Here is a 15,617-nt window from a genome sequence, read left to right as displayed (position 1 = left end):
TAAAAATGTTTCTAGCTCTTCCCATTGAAAAGGCCAAGAAACAAAGCTTTTGCCAGTATCACACTTGTCTTGGTAACTTTAGCTTTATTGTAAGCCTTGTAACCAAGTAGTGTTTGTTCTATGACTTTGTTCTTCCTCAATATAGTGTTGGCTATTCTGGGTCTTTTGTCTTTCCATATAAAAGCTTCAGGATCAGTTTATAGCAAGGTTGCAAGATACAAATATACAAAAGTTAACTGCTTTTTTATATATCAACAATGAAGACTCAGAATTTGAAATTAAAAACAATATTATTTACATTAGCACCAAAACCTCTGAAATCCTTGGGTATGTATTATATAAAAAAATATGTACAAGAACCATATGAGGAAAACTACAAAACCCTCATCAAAGAAATAAAAAATCTAAATAAATGGAGAGATATTCTATCTTAATAAAGACTCAATATTGTTAAGATGTCAGTTCTTCCCAATTGATCTATAGATTCAATGAAGTTTCAATCAAAATTCCAGCAAGTTATTTTATGGACATCAACATTTGCTTATTAGTTCCACAAGTTTTCTTGTCGATTCTTTGGCAATTTCTACATAAACAATCATATCATCTGCAAATACAGTTTTGCTTTTTCCTTTCCTACATGTATATCTTTTATTTTCTTTATTTGTCTTGTTGTATTCACTGGGACTTTAGTATAATGCTAAATATGAGTGGTAAAGACGCGATATCCTTTCCTCATTCCCAACTTTACAGGGAAAGCATCTAGTTTCTCACCATTAAGTGTGATGTTAGCTGTAGCATTTTTATAGGAGCTCTTTTATCATATTGAGTTTCTTCTCTACTCCTATTTTACTGAAATCTTTCATCATACGTTTTCTTTTATATCACAAATTGGGATTTTGTCCAATACTTTTTCTCATTCTACTGTTAGGGTGACTTTTTCCTCTAGCATATTGATGTGATGGATTTCATCAATTTTTGAATGTTAAATGAGACTTGTATACCTGGAATAAATTCCAATTGGTAGCAGTGTATAATTCTTTTTATATTTTATTGGATTCAATTTGCTAACATTGTGTTGCAAATTTTTTAATCTTATGTTCATGAGAGATATTGGGCTATGGTGTTCCTTTCTTGTAATGTCTTTGGTAATTAATTAAGGTAATGTTGGCTCTGCTTCTATTTTCTGGAAGAGATTGTAGAGTTGGTATAATTTATCTTTTAAATGCTTGGTAGAACTCACCAGTGAATCCATCTGGGCCTGCTGCTTTTTGTTTTGAAAGGTAATTAATGCTTCGATTTCTTTAACAGAAACAGGTATATGCAGATTATTTCTCCTTGTGTGAGTTTTGATATATTTTGTCTTAAGGAATTGTTCCATTTCATTTATCAAGTTTGTGGGCATTGAGTTATTATCCTTTTAATGTCCATGGGATTTGTAGTGATGGCACATCTTTCATTCCTAATATTAGTAATTTGTGGGGCACCTGGGTGGCTCCGTCAGCTGAGTGTCCAACTCTTGGTTTTGGCCCAGGTCACAATCTCCCATTTTGTGGGTTCGGGCCCTGAGTTGGGCTCTGTACTGACAGCGCTGACCCTGTTTGGGATTCTCTCACTCTCCTCTCTCTGTGCCTCCCCGGCTTGTGCTCTCTCAAAATAAATAAGCTTAAAAAAATACCCCTAATATTAGTAATTTGTATCTTCTCTTTTTCTTAGATAATCTGGCTAGAGGTTTATTAATTTTATTGATTGATCTTTTCAAAGAATTAGCTTTTGGTTTTGATTTTTCTCTGTTGATTTTCTATTTCCAATTTCATTGATTTTTGTTTTCTTATTTCTTCTGGTTACTTTGGATTTAATTTGCTTTTCTTTTTCTAGTTTCCTAAGGTGGAAGCTTAGATGAACAATTTTATATCTTTTTCTAATGTATACAGTCAATTTTACAAGTTGCTTTGTAAGAGCTGCTTTCATGGCATCCCACAAATTCTGACAAGTTGTATTTTCAAAACATTTTTATAATTTCTCTTGAGACTTCTTTGACCCATGTCATTTAGAAGTGTATTGTTTAATCTCCAAAAACTTTGGGATTTTCTGACTAGTATTCTGTCCAATCTCTGGCTTCCAGAACTGTAAGATCATAAGTTTCTGTTGTTTTAAGCCACTACACTCATGGTCATTTTTTTCCGGCAGCAATAGGAAACCACTATGATACTCTTGTACTATACTTGTATACTGACAGCATATAAACTTTTTGAATCTCAAGTCTTTTTTTCAGTACGGGTTGGCCATGGTCAGAGCTCTCTTATTTGGTTGCTTCCCTATTTCCCTATTAAATCAGGGTTAGCATCCCCTGTAAAAGCTTTTTCCAATCTGTATGTCAATGTTCCACTCAAGATGTTAATTGGTGTTCTGTAGGAAGGAAGAAAAGAACAGGAAGGGAGGGTAATACTCTTAAATATAAGAAAAGTAAAGAATGTTTATTTGACTTGAAAATTGGCCTTTCAGAAAGCTGCCATATTTGAGAATGCAAGGACCTGATATAAATAAGGTACCTAAAGCATGAATACACACATTTGATTAGAGCATTAGTTCAGAGGCAGCATTACCTAACAGTCTCATTGATATGTCACCAACTCAGTGATCAATGGCCTCTGTTCTGGATCTTGTCTTATCCTCTCATATTATGCTTATAAGGGGTGTGTGTGTGTGTGTGTGTGTGTGTGTGTGTGTGTGTGTGTTTGTGTGTGTGTGTATTTAACAAAATGAGTTTATCAACTAGTTTTGTTTAAAAGAAAAAAAACCTATTTGCCAAATGATCGCTCTTCAGCAATTAACTTATCTGAAATAACTTCTGGTGTTCTACTTTAATCCAGGCATTCATTCTATCTTACAAACTATCACTACTCTGTAATGCACCATTTAAAAGTTTTCACTGTCAGTAAGTTTGGGAAATGCTACACTGTAAAACTAACAAATAATTTGAATTTCTGTGAAAGATGAATGACTATCAATGATAAAAAATATAAATCAGATTTTCTAAAATGTCTTTATTTTAAAAACCTATACAGTTTCAATTTAATAAAAAATATTGCCATGAAATATCTAATTATACAGCAACAGAAATACAGTTAGAGGTTATCCAAAAATAAATTCACAATTTTAGAGTTGGAATACAGATTTTTTTTTCAAATAAACAGTTAAAAGATTTTGTTTCAGATGGTTTTCCTCTTGAACATTCCAGATACACATACTGAATTTTTGAACTAGAACCAGACAACCTCTCAATGACAAATAACTGCTTCTATTAAGTTGAAAAATAAAATAACTCCAAAGCATTCAAATTACTGATTTAGTCACAAAACACTAAGAAAGCCAAATAAATCATTGCTTTAAAATGTATATCTTTAGAACATGAAATCTACATCTGAATTTTGAAAAGGAATAAACTCTGTATAGAAAAAGTTGAGTCTTCCTGACTGGCTGACTTATTTTCTATCAAATTTATCCTATTCAGACTACTTTCACAATATCCTGAAAGAGTGTGAGGTGTTAAAATATGAAAAGCTTCTTTGGCCCTGTAGATAGAGGTACCTTAAATGTAAACAATTGCAATGAGAGCCTTCCAGATGTGGGCACCTATGTCTTATATTGAGTTGGAGATGTATGTCCTTGTTTCTCAAAGACATGATAATTTCCTTTCCAATAACAGATTTGATACATTGAGATATGTCTTCAAATACCTTAAAAATTAAAATTCATATATACTTCTATAAAGAATACTTCAAAAGATCAGAGAAAAGCATTATAGAATGATATTACATCATAAGTTTTATTAATGGTAAATGTTTGCATTAATTTTTAAAAGCTTAGTTCTTGCTAAGCATTTTAACAAAAGCTAATAATAAGCAAGAATCATTTGCCATACAGAAACTCTATTCACGAGCAAGACTTTAATCAAGTGGGAGCTAAAAAACACTGGGAAAAACACAAAGCAAAAACACTGCTATGCGTCGATTAAATTGCTTTCTATCACACTGAATATATGGTATTTAGAATGACAAGCATACTGAAATTAACAGAAAAACAACTTTGTGGATTCAGGCTAAATAAGACTAGCATTAAGAAGAACATGCAATCCATTATTTCCCTTAAAAAAGTGTTTTTTTAAACCGAATCACGTGAACAAAGTTCTTTTTTTCATTTGAGGGGAAGACAATCTGTGTTTACCAAACAGATCCTCTTTTCATTTTAAAACAGTAAACTGTATGAACCCTTGCTCTTCTTCCCAGATGCTACTTATACATGACTTTGCATAATGACTTACAGAATTATTTTTCTGGTAACAGTGTCATGGCCATAAATAATCAGTTTTTTAAAAAACAAATATCAAGTGCAAATCTAGAAAACTCCCTTTAAAGAATTACCCAAAGCCAGCACACATGCAGTATTGCTATCACACAAGCTAAGCAATACGCCGTATAAATGTGTGTGATGATACACGCACGCCAAAGACAGCCTTCTATAAAGTTTTAGTAGTGTTGCCAAGTTAATAATTCTTTCAAGGCACTGAAGAATTATGTAGATGGATTTTCCAAAATATAATTAACAATTGCTTAAACTTGTTACAAAGCCCTGAGTCAGAACTTTCAATAGCTTCCTGAAATTATAGATTTCAGACAAAATGGCATATTTGTTTCTTTTATAGAAAATTACAAGACCATTTTGCATTGTGTAGGAAAGAAGTCATGTTTATGAAACAAAGTCATGTAGACCACACAGGAGAAGTAAAACAGCCAGTAATATTATCTTTCTCACACATTTTGTACACGTCAATTACAACCTGTAATTATGGATTTTACGCGCCAAAGTGACGTGACAGGTCACCCTTCCTGTACCTACTTGCTTCAATCCTCAACAAAATAAGAATCTCAATTTGAACCTCGGGTTCCCCTCTCCGCATTAGTCACAAATAAGAATAAGAGCTGGAAAAGCAATACTCTGACAGAAAAGGAGGTAGAAAATGCTGATGTAGCAACTTACAATTTTAATTCATCAGCTCCCCTAACTCGTTCATATTTTTATATTCTAGTTTCATCCACTACTAACCATTTACCAGTAAACTGAGTCTCAATCGAAAGGCTTCCCCCTCATTGTAGCAAAGCAATGTACAAATGAGACATCATTAAATAGTTTTTCCTCAAATTTAATGTTTTAAAGAAGTACAACTATGATTATTAATACTGCTATAGATATATAGATATATATATATATGTTAAAGTTCCAAGGCTATTATGATTATCAAGTAGTATCAGTATGCATTCCTATCATTAATATTCAAGCAAATAAAATTAGGTTGAGTTTTTGAGAGAAAAAAAATATTTTGAGACCATTACAAGGAGACTTAAAGACAACTGACATTTTCAACAAGGCACACATAGTCTGTGAAAATCTATTACCTTCCCAAATTCAGAGCTAACCTAATTCTAATGTTTAAAATGTGTTTCTCCCCTCCAGCTCCAAATGAAATAACAAACCCTTCCAATTAACAGACATTTAAAATCAACTCAATTATGATTTATAACAGTTGGGAGGAAGGGAAGAAATTCTGTCATCCCTCAAATTTTAAGGAACTTAGTATTAACCGTGACTTTAAATCTTGCAAACACAAACAATTAAGATAATTAAGGTTGTTCCTTGATTTATATTTAACCATAATGCTATTCCACTGGGGGGGGTGGGTGAAGAGAAAAGGGAATTATTGTTCAATGAGTATAGAGTTTCAATCCTGCAAGTGAGAAAGTTCTCCCAGATAGCCATTTAACAACAATGTGAATATAGTTAACACTACTGACCTGTACACTTAAAAGATGGTACAGATGGTAAATTTCATGTTATGTGTTTTTACCACAATTAAAAAAAATGTAAAAAAAAATCTATTCCAAATATTCAATTTTTACACAAATTATTACTATAACATTTTAGACACTCTGAGAGGATAGGCGCTTTTCCTTTGGCCTTTTTTTAAAGCCAGATGCATTAAACTGTATAGTTTACAAAGCAATTGTAAATTAAATGACACTAAAAACTGATTAAGAGACCTTTTTTATATTGTTCAATCAAATATACTCTCTCTGCTTACCGCTTTGATGAAATCTACATGACTTTCTTAAACCCCTTTTTTTCTCTAAACTCAGATACTGACTTTTCTTGCTTGCTTGCTTGCTTGCTTGCTTGCAACTCCTTACTGTCTTCCTATCCTACCCCATCACTAAGGGTCCAAAATACATAATAAACAAAGGACAGCAACTGGGCAACACATAACAAGATTGTGTATTTCTACTATGTAAAAATGACCCAGCAAGTTTATACATTTGAGTTGTACTAGTCTTAAGCAGCATGCATTTCAACATGCTAAAATTTAGTTCCTACAGGCTAAAGCCATCAAAGATACAAATTTAAGAATGCTATTTTCAATATTATCAATTAATGTTATAGCTGGTCAATTTGCAATGTTTAAAATTACAAACACTTTGTCCAAACATGATTTGGTCAGCTAAACACTGTCTAATATCATACCCTACACTAATACAAAGTGATCTTCACTTGAAAAGCCTTCTTGCTCCCAGAAAAATTCAATACGTTAGTAATATAAGCAGTAAGAATGTTAAATTATGTGAACAAAAATGACTAGAATAGCACCATCTGGTAAGTTGTGTGTGTGTTTTGGGCAACAAGGCTGACAATCTTAGAGTAAAGGCGAAAATGTGGTAGGAGTAAGGGGATACAGAGAGGGAATCCAAATGCTACTTTAAGACAACTCTTCTGAAACATTAGGAAGAAATGTTATCAGTACCTTTGGATCCCTTCTTGACTACCAAGTTCTTCAAATGTACAACTACTGCATGATAGACTCAGTGTGTGTGCTAAATGCTGACCATTTTTCAATGTTGTATATCTAGCCCCTGAGGCCCAATAAATACATTTTTGAATGAATGTCTGCTGTGTTTTTTTAAATGATTCTAGGAAAAGTAAAAGCTCTTCTGAGGCACAAGATGACGAGCTGATGAGAAGGAAACATACCTAATTGGGAAAGTACTGCTGAGAGACACGTAAGAGGTAGCAATTCCAGAGTTAGAAGACAGTCACTTAAACAACTCTGTTCTTAACCTTATTCTTGCTCACAAGCACGAAACAAATTTAAAATAATTTTTCAGGTGCTTGAAAACATGAAGAGAGAAACATTTTCTATTCATTAAACAAATTTCAGAGTGGTACAAATATAGAAAATGCACAAATACACAACACTATAATCACAGTGACCTTATATGACTTTTGTAATAGTTTATGTTATTGTATTTTTAATTTAGAAGAAATAAACTAGTCTGGAAAATGAAATTGCCCTTTAGGGATGTAAGTTTAAGCACAGCAAGCTCAAAAGACAAAAAAGATGTAAGTAGAGCTCTAGACAGAATTCACTGGCTGGCCAAACTGTGCATGAGTCAGCCAGGTGTTCCCTCCTCTCCAGCTGACCTAGTGGAAAAGAGATGGGCAGCCTATGGCATGGAAGGAAAAAAATCCCGACTGTTGCTATTTTCAAATCTGAAAGAAAATAAGTCTGTTTCTTTATGTGACATCATGTCAGATGCTCTTTTTATAACTTTGAAATATGGCTTAAAAAAATAGCCTCAGTGGCCCTTTATTAGATAACTGAATCCATACAAATTTTCAAATTCAAAACTTATAAAAATTTTACTATTCTAAATGCTAAATTATTTAGCTAAACACAGATACGGAATCACCAAGACTACAAAATCAGCCAGCAAAGCTCACCACTGTTTTCACCAGGACTTGCAAAAGCAGCAGCCATTAAATTGCCAGGAATATTCTTAAATTTAGTTGCCGAAATGAAAGAAACAGAAAGGAAGAAAGAAAGAAAAAGAAAGAAAGAGAAGAAAGGAGGGAGGGAAGGCAGGCAGGCAGGCAAGAAGGAAGGAAGGAAGGAATAACCAGAATCAAAAGAAAAAAAGAAAAGAAAAAGCTACAAGATAACTATCCTTAGGAGTAAGCTTATACACAGTATATAGTAGACACCATTGTAAACAGGTGATATTTTTATAATCTAGCAGCAATGACCTCAAAACACTTATTTATATGTATATTCATCCTAGACAGAGTAACATTACTCATTCAAAGGGCAGAAAATGATTAGATGCTCTAGAATCAAAAGTTTGAGTTAAAGGAAAAACTGCAGATAATCAGACATATTTCTGTAAATGTCCTGGTCACTCTTTCTAAAGTATTTATTATTAGGTTACTTACTATGTCTTGGATACTGTTGGCAATTTAAATAATATCCTCATTTGTAGATAGAGAGTGTTTTCTTTATAACAAGTCTTAGCAACTGAAAGAAAATGGAAGGAGGGCTTACGATGTAGGTAGAACCAGTAACACTGTCAGAATCAACAGGGACAAAAAAAAGATTGTTGCCTTGAGACAATGCACTACCCTTCTCAGATCACTGGGGTACTACTCAGTACATGAGAAAAGCAACATGCAACCTCAGAGCCCAAATAGGGCAGTATCATTTCACTGGTCAGGTCAAGCCTGGATAAGTGACCACAGGGAAAACTGAGGTACACTTTTCATAGACTTTTTTTTTTTTAAAGGCTGGCTAAACAGAACAGTGTATAAATTAATACAGGAAAGGCAACTGTTAATGGTCAGTTAAAAGGTACTCTTTCATTGGCCACTTTCCCTCACCTCAGTTCCCCACTGTGACTGCTTATTCTTCCTTTTCATGTCAATCATTCTGAAACTGGCAATTTGATTCAAGTTTAACAATTTTCTTTTTAAGTCTATAAATTAAGCTAAATGCAAAGTCACTACTCTCTCATTCCATGCTTCCATTTACTCTAAGAATTCAGAAACAATCATTTGCATAACTTTTTATCTTAAAAAGATAATCTTCTCTTCAGATAATCTTATCTTCAATATTAACTATGTAAAACTCATAATTTTGTCATTTAATATATGCGGCATAATGGTTTGACTTGCCCTGTTCACTTGATACATGACTTTTCTGAGTACCTGTGTCAACTGTGTAAAATCACAATAAACTGAAGGACAGCTGATCATAAGGATCTACATTTCTTGAGGTCTAACAAATTTACAAACTATAAGAAAAATGCAATAAAAACAAAAATAACAGGACATTCTTAAAGGACTTTCCCCTTAGAAGTGACAAGTAAATTACCTATGAATTATATGGATTTGATGTTTCAAATTAAAAGAAACAAAAACAAAAACCACAACTTCAAACACTGTCTTATAGAGGTTTTTTTTTTTTTTGTTCTGATACATTTACAGTCTAATTACACTCTAGGAAAGAAACTATGATATTAAAAATTAGTTCATTAGAACGTCCAACTAGCTTAACAGCTTCACTAAGAGCTCATGACCAAATACTTTAGCTAACAAAACACACTGAGTTTCTTAATTAATACAAAAGAATCCTTCGCTCGATAGCCTTGCGACAAATAGGACATTCACTCATTCGGTCTCCACAGAGCTGGCACGTTCCATGGCCACAGAGGAAAATCATATTCTTCAGACGATCCAAACATACAGGGCACATGGTCTGGAATGGGAGATAACAAGGTAATAAATGCTGAGACATTTTATATTTTGACATTGTAACATATAACAACTTTGTAACATTTTCTTTTGTTGTTTTAATCTTTTGTTGCTTTAAAATGTTCGAGAAATTTTTTTTAATTTAAAAATTTTTAAATAAAGTTATCCCTTTATATAAAATAGAAATATCAGTTGTACTGTCATGTATAAAAGACACTTCATTAAATAAATACTATATAAAACAAAAAATGCAAATGTCAAAATCTAACAGGAAATGAATGAAAAATAGCCCCATTCAGTCTCATTCAGATTCCCCAACTCTGTGTACTATGCTGTTCTTGTATGAAAGTAACACAATACATCAGGCCTATGGCAGTGTACAGATGTCCCTAAAGACACGTGCCACACACTATGATAATATCTCAGCCCTATTATCACTATCACTTTAAAAACGAGCAAACTGGGGCTTCGTGGGGCTAAACACCTCCCCACCACAGGCCATAATGTAAACTGGATCATGTGGCCCCAGAGCTCTTGCTTTGAAACATCTTTCACTGGATTACTATTAATGTAGACCCCCTTCAATTAAAAACAATTAGCCTTACTTACATATTAACAAATGTAACTTCATGAACTCAGAAAAATTTAGAAGTATGTTAGGTATACTTTGGTGAAAACACTCTAGGAAATCACATAATTTTTCACAAAAACACATTTTACGTTTTATTTTCAGAAAAACATTTTTTGGGGCGCCTGGGTGGCGCAGTCGGTTAAGCGTCCGACTTCAGCCAGGTCACGATCTCGCGGTCCGGGAGTTCGAGCCCCGCGTCAGGCTCTGGGCTGATGGCTCAGAGCCTGGAGCCTGTTTCCGATTCTGTGTCTCCCTCTCTCTCTGCCCCTCCCCCGTTCATGCTCTGTCTCTCTCTGTCCCCAAAATAAATAAACGTTGAAAAAGAAAAAAAAAAAATTAAAAAAAAAAAAATTAAAAAAAAAAAGAAAAACATTTTTTACCTTACTATACCACAATACTTCATATTATGAAGTCATTTCTATGTTATTTGGGAAAACTATCCTTGGAAAAGTATCCTAAATAACATATAATGACATAATCAAAAAGAATTTCTAGATTAATAAACTAGGCCTAAGGCCTATACGAAAATGTAATGATCAACTTTGACAATGATCACTGTGGCAGGGAGGGGGAAAGAACTACAAATCTAATTGTTAGCCCCACCCTTCCAAAGTAAATTTTCACATGTATCTATCTTAAAGCTTGGGAGACAAAGCTGTAGAAAATTGTATATACTTTTTTATTTTAAAAAGCCAAACCAGGGGCGCCTGGGTGGCTCAGTCGGTTAAGCTTCCAACTTCGGCTCAAGTCATGATCTGACAGTCTGTGAGTTTGAGCCCCGCACTGGGCTCTGTGCTGACAGCTCAGAGCCTGGAGCCTGCTTCAGATTCTGTCTCCCTCTCTCTCTGTCCCTCCCCTGCTCATGCTCTGTCTCTGTCTCAAAAATAAATAGAAACATAAAAAAAAAAAATTAAAAAGCCAAACCAGCCTTTTAGTACCATTAAAATGGTTTCTTTCCCATTAAATTTTCAAGAGTTTCTATGCAGTCAATTAGTAACTTCAGTTACTTTGAGATTAATATATTCTTAATAGCATGTGAAATTACATTGGGGTAAGAGAAAGATTGGAGATTTAAATTTTAAAAAGAGTTATTCAGATGCTTTGTCTTGGTTGCCTTGACAAAAGTCAAGGACCAAGGTCCCTGCAAGAAATCCCATCAGTCCTCAGAATGAATTTTGTTATAACTGTTTAAATATATTTTTGTGATGAAATCTGGTCATGAGTATTATTTAAGGGGGAAGAAACTTCTTTGGAGTGCTGAACTTGGGATAAACGTAGAGCTGGATTATTTATTTATTTTAAGTTTATTTGAGAGAGACAGAGGCAGAATGAGTGGGGGAGGAGCAAAGAGAGAGGGAGAATCCCAAGCGGGCCCCATGCTGCCAGCACAGAGCCCCACTTGGGGCTCGTACTCACGAAACTGTGAGATCATGACCTGAGCCAAAACCAAGAGTGGAATGCTTAACTGACTGAGCCACCCAGGCGCCCTAAGCTGAATTATTTTTTCAGGACCCATAATAGGGTTCAAAATTATCATTATTCACAATTAATTTTAATTCACAAATAGGAGATGAAATGCTTTTCAGAGAAGACTTGTTCAAAAATCAGTTTTACCTTTCTATAAGGGTCTTATGGGAAAGAAAATGAGATGCTAAGGAGCTTTAAGATTTAAAAAAAATTTTTTTTAATGTTTATTTTTGAGAGACAGAGAGTGAGCAGGGAAGGGGCAGAGAGAGAGGGAGACACAGAACCCGAAGCAGCTCCAGGCTCTGAGCTGTCAGCACAGAGCCTAACATGGGGCTCGAACTCACAAACCGTGAGATCATGACCTGTGAAGTCAGACACTTAAGCGACTGAGCCTCCCAGGTGCCCCGGAGCTTTAAAAGATTTTTGAAACATTCTATTTTATATTAGAATGAGCTAAATATGTTCCTATTTTTATGTTGCTACATAAGAACTGGTAAATCCATGTTTATCTTTACTCAGTCACCATATAACAAGTATTACTAGGTACTAGATTTCGAAACAAAAACTAGCCACGTCACAGAGTTTTAATCTTTTCGGATGGGTGCTTAAATTCCTAATAAATACATATGCTTAATTCTTTAATAACTATCTACTATATTACTCTATCACAAGGGTCATTAGTTATCCTATTTATTGACTATATTACTTATAAACTCAGGTAGAAAAGACAAGTGATGACTAACAACTGCATGGCAACACTGATGTGATACCCAAACTAAAGAAATAACACCCTATGCTTCTCAATCTTTTGAATCAGATTTAATTGCTGGGTCAAATGATAAGGTGGGAAGGGAAAAAAGCAGACTTTCTTACTTACCATATATGTAACAAGTTTTAACTAGCTTCTTTATTTTACTGTTGCTGCTATGAAATATTGAGTAGATAGATAAGAGAGGACGTCTGTTGGTATGTATAAGATATAAAGAACAATATAAACCACCACCCAGCTTAAAGCATGGAGTGCTACCCTTTCTTTTGAAGCCCCTCCATATACCTTCCCAAATCCTTTCCATCTACCCATCACTGAAACCCACTATTCTAAATACTGCATTTATCTTTCCCTTGCTTTCTGTTACGGTGTGCGTGACAGAGTGAGAGTGAAAGAGAACATATATATTTTTCCTTTCTACTGAAGTATCACACTTATATAGAAATGTGCACAAATCATAAATGTACCATTTGATAAAAGTTCACAAATTGATCAAATGCACATAATGGGCACTTTATATCTCTCTATACAGAAACTTCCCTTGTGCCCCACCTTCCAGCCATCCCAGCCAAGAAAACCACTACCCTTGGTTTTAAACACCATCTGTACAATTTTTTCCAAATTTGCACTTCAAAATAATATCCTGCTTAGTTAATATTACAGTGACAAACTTTTCCAAAGTGTTTTTACTAATCTGTACTCCCGTATTCTAATACTGTGTACTGATCATTTCTTTCTTTTTCTTTTTTTTTAAGCAGGCTTCACTTCCAGTGTGAAGTCCAACACAGGGCTTTAACTTACAACTGTGAGCTCGAGGCCAGAGCTGAGATCAAGAGTCATTCGCTTAACTGACTGAGACTCCCAGGTGCCCCTATACTGACAATTTCTAACACAGAGTTTTCTACTCAGTCTGGTAGGGAGACAGGCACCTCACTGTAGTTTTCTTTTCTGTAATTTTCCTTTCTTCTACTTCCTCCTCTTCTTTTTTAAATGTAAGCTCTATGCCCAAAGTGGGGCCTGAACTCACAACCCCAAGATCAAGAGTCACATGCTCTACTGACTAAGCCAGCCAGGCACCCCAATTTTCATTTCTTGATTACTAGTCTGGTTGAGCATTACTGGTCATCTGTTTGTTTCTTATTATGGAAAAGGCCTGATTAAATCTTTTAATCATATTACCTTTTACAAACTATTCAAATACTATAAATGATACCCTAATGTGAATCCTACTTACTATGTAAAACACCAACAGCTTTATAGAAAAATATTAAATGACATCCTTAGAATCATCATTTACCATGAAGAGATCATCATTACCTGCTCCTTAATGTCCTGTAACTGCTGTTGCAACTTTTGCACATCTGCATTGACATTGGTATTATCCTTGTCCTTTTGTAACACAGGAATATTTCCACTTGCTATAATAGAAATAAAATATTTTAATGTTATGACTGTTTTGACATAGCAATGATTTTTTTTATTTCTAAAATTATTACTACTTTATTAAAACCAGACTATTACTAGAATCCCCTTAAAATTTTTTTTTCACTCATGGACAACCAATACAGTAGTGACATTCACGTTATACTCCTTCATTTATAATCTTTAAAAAGAAACAGATTTGCACATTATTTTCTAATTCTATTTAACTCAGCTAGACAACAAACTACACACAGACTTTTGAGTTCTCCAAGACTCTTCTACTTGCTTCCTTTGGCAAGCTCACAAACACATTCTATGCTTGTTTTCTCTGTTCCTGCATTTTACAAAGCCAAGATGGGAGGCAGCACAGCACTTTAGCCAGTTTGGGCAGCAATAATTATAAAGTCTCTTAGATGATGTTTAGGAGAACACACAAAAACCTAACCTCCTTCCTTTCTTCCCAGCCCTCCTTGTTACTGATTGGAGATGAGGAATTCCATGAAAGAAAAGATGTGATCAGTGGGTCTACTAAACGGAAGGAGCTTTTTTTTTTTTTTTTTTTTTTTTTTGAGAGAGAGTGAGAGAGAGGGAGAGAACAAGCGGAGGGGCAGAGGGAGAGAGAAAATTCAAGTAGGCTGCACGCCCAGTGTGGAGCCCGATGTGGGGCTCAATCTCACAACCCTGAGATCATGACCTCAGCCGAAATCAAGAGTTAAACCTTTAACTGAATGAGGCACCCAGGCGCCCCTGGAGGGAAATTTTTTATTGCACTTTTCCTACTCTTTAGACTTTTACTCTTTTACTCTAGTTAACTTGTTTCTGGGATTTTAATTCTGCTCTATCAGTGATAAAGACAAAGAGCCCTGAGCAGAATTGACTACACTAATGTTCTTCATCGTGCATACATAGAACAAAGAAATCAAAGGTACCATTCCAAGCTTCTATCTAGTGCAAAGATGAAAAATATTTTTATACAGCTATAGTACTGAAAAGGTTGAAAGTAGGGGGCGCCTGGGTGGCTCAGTCAGTTGAGGTTCTGACTCTTGGTTTCAGCTCAGGTCATGATCTCGATGTTTCGTGGGTTTGAGCCCCCACATTGGGCTCTATGCTGGCAGCGTGGAGCCTACTTGGAATTCTCTCTCTTTCCCTCTCTCTTCCCCTCCCCCACTCACACTGTCTCTGTCTGTCTCATAATAAATAAATAAACTTTAAAAAAAAAAGAAAAGAAAAGAAAAGTGCTGGAGAGGATGCAGAGGAATGGGAACCCTCTTGCACTGTTGGTGGGAATGCAAACTGGTGCAGCCACTCTGGAAAACAGTGTGGAGGTTCCTCAAAAAAATTAAAAATAGATCTACCCTATGACCCAGCAATAGCACTGCTAGGAATTTACCCAAGGGATACAGGAGTGCTGATGCATAGGGGCACTTGTACCCCAATGTTTATAGCAGCACTTTCAACAACAGTCAAATTACGCAAAGAGCCCAAATGTCCATCAACTGATGAATGGATAAAGAGGATGTGGTTTATATATACAATGGAATACTACTTGGCAATGAGAAAGAATGAAATATGGCCTTTTGTAGCAACATGGATGGAACTGGAGAGTGTTATGCTAAGTGAAATAAGTTATATAGAGAAAGATACCGTATGTTCACTCTTATGTGGATCCTGAGAAACTTAACAGAAGACCATTGGGGA

At 34.9% G+C, this 15,617-nt stretch overlaps 1 protein-coding gene across 1 annotated transcript in view; it reads right to left on the bottom strand.

Annotated features, from left to right (window-relative positions):
• Nucleotides 1-3,024: 3,024 nt before the first annotated feature.
• Nucleotides 3,025-15,617, bottom strand: part of MIB1 (MIB E3 ubiquitin protein ligase 1) — a 124,756-nt gene continuing 112,163 nt past the window's right edge. Inside the window, exons 20-21 of the mRNA XM_045457699.1 lie at nucleotides 13,815-13,915; nucleotides 3,025-9,634 (exon numbers count right to left, since the gene is read on the bottom strand). Of these exons, the coding sequence (XP_045313655.1) occupies nucleotides 9,494-9,634; nucleotides 13,815-13,915 (242 nt within the window). The 3' untranslated portion in view covers nucleotides 3,025-9,493. The remainder of the gene's footprint in view (nucleotides 9,635-13,814; nucleotides 13,916-15,617) is intronic.

The sequence above is a fragment of the Leopardus geoffroyi genome, chromosome D3, assembly GCF_018350155.1.
Source record: "Leopardus geoffroyi isolate Oge1 chromosome D3, O.geoffroyi_Oge1_pat1.0, whole genome shotgun sequence".
Lineage (NCBI taxonomy): Eukaryota > Metazoa > Chordata > Mammalia > Carnivora > Felidae > Leopardus > Leopardus geoffroyi.
The sequence above is the reverse complement of the archived record's forward strand: the minus strand, read 5'-3'. Positions and strand labels throughout refer to the sequence as shown.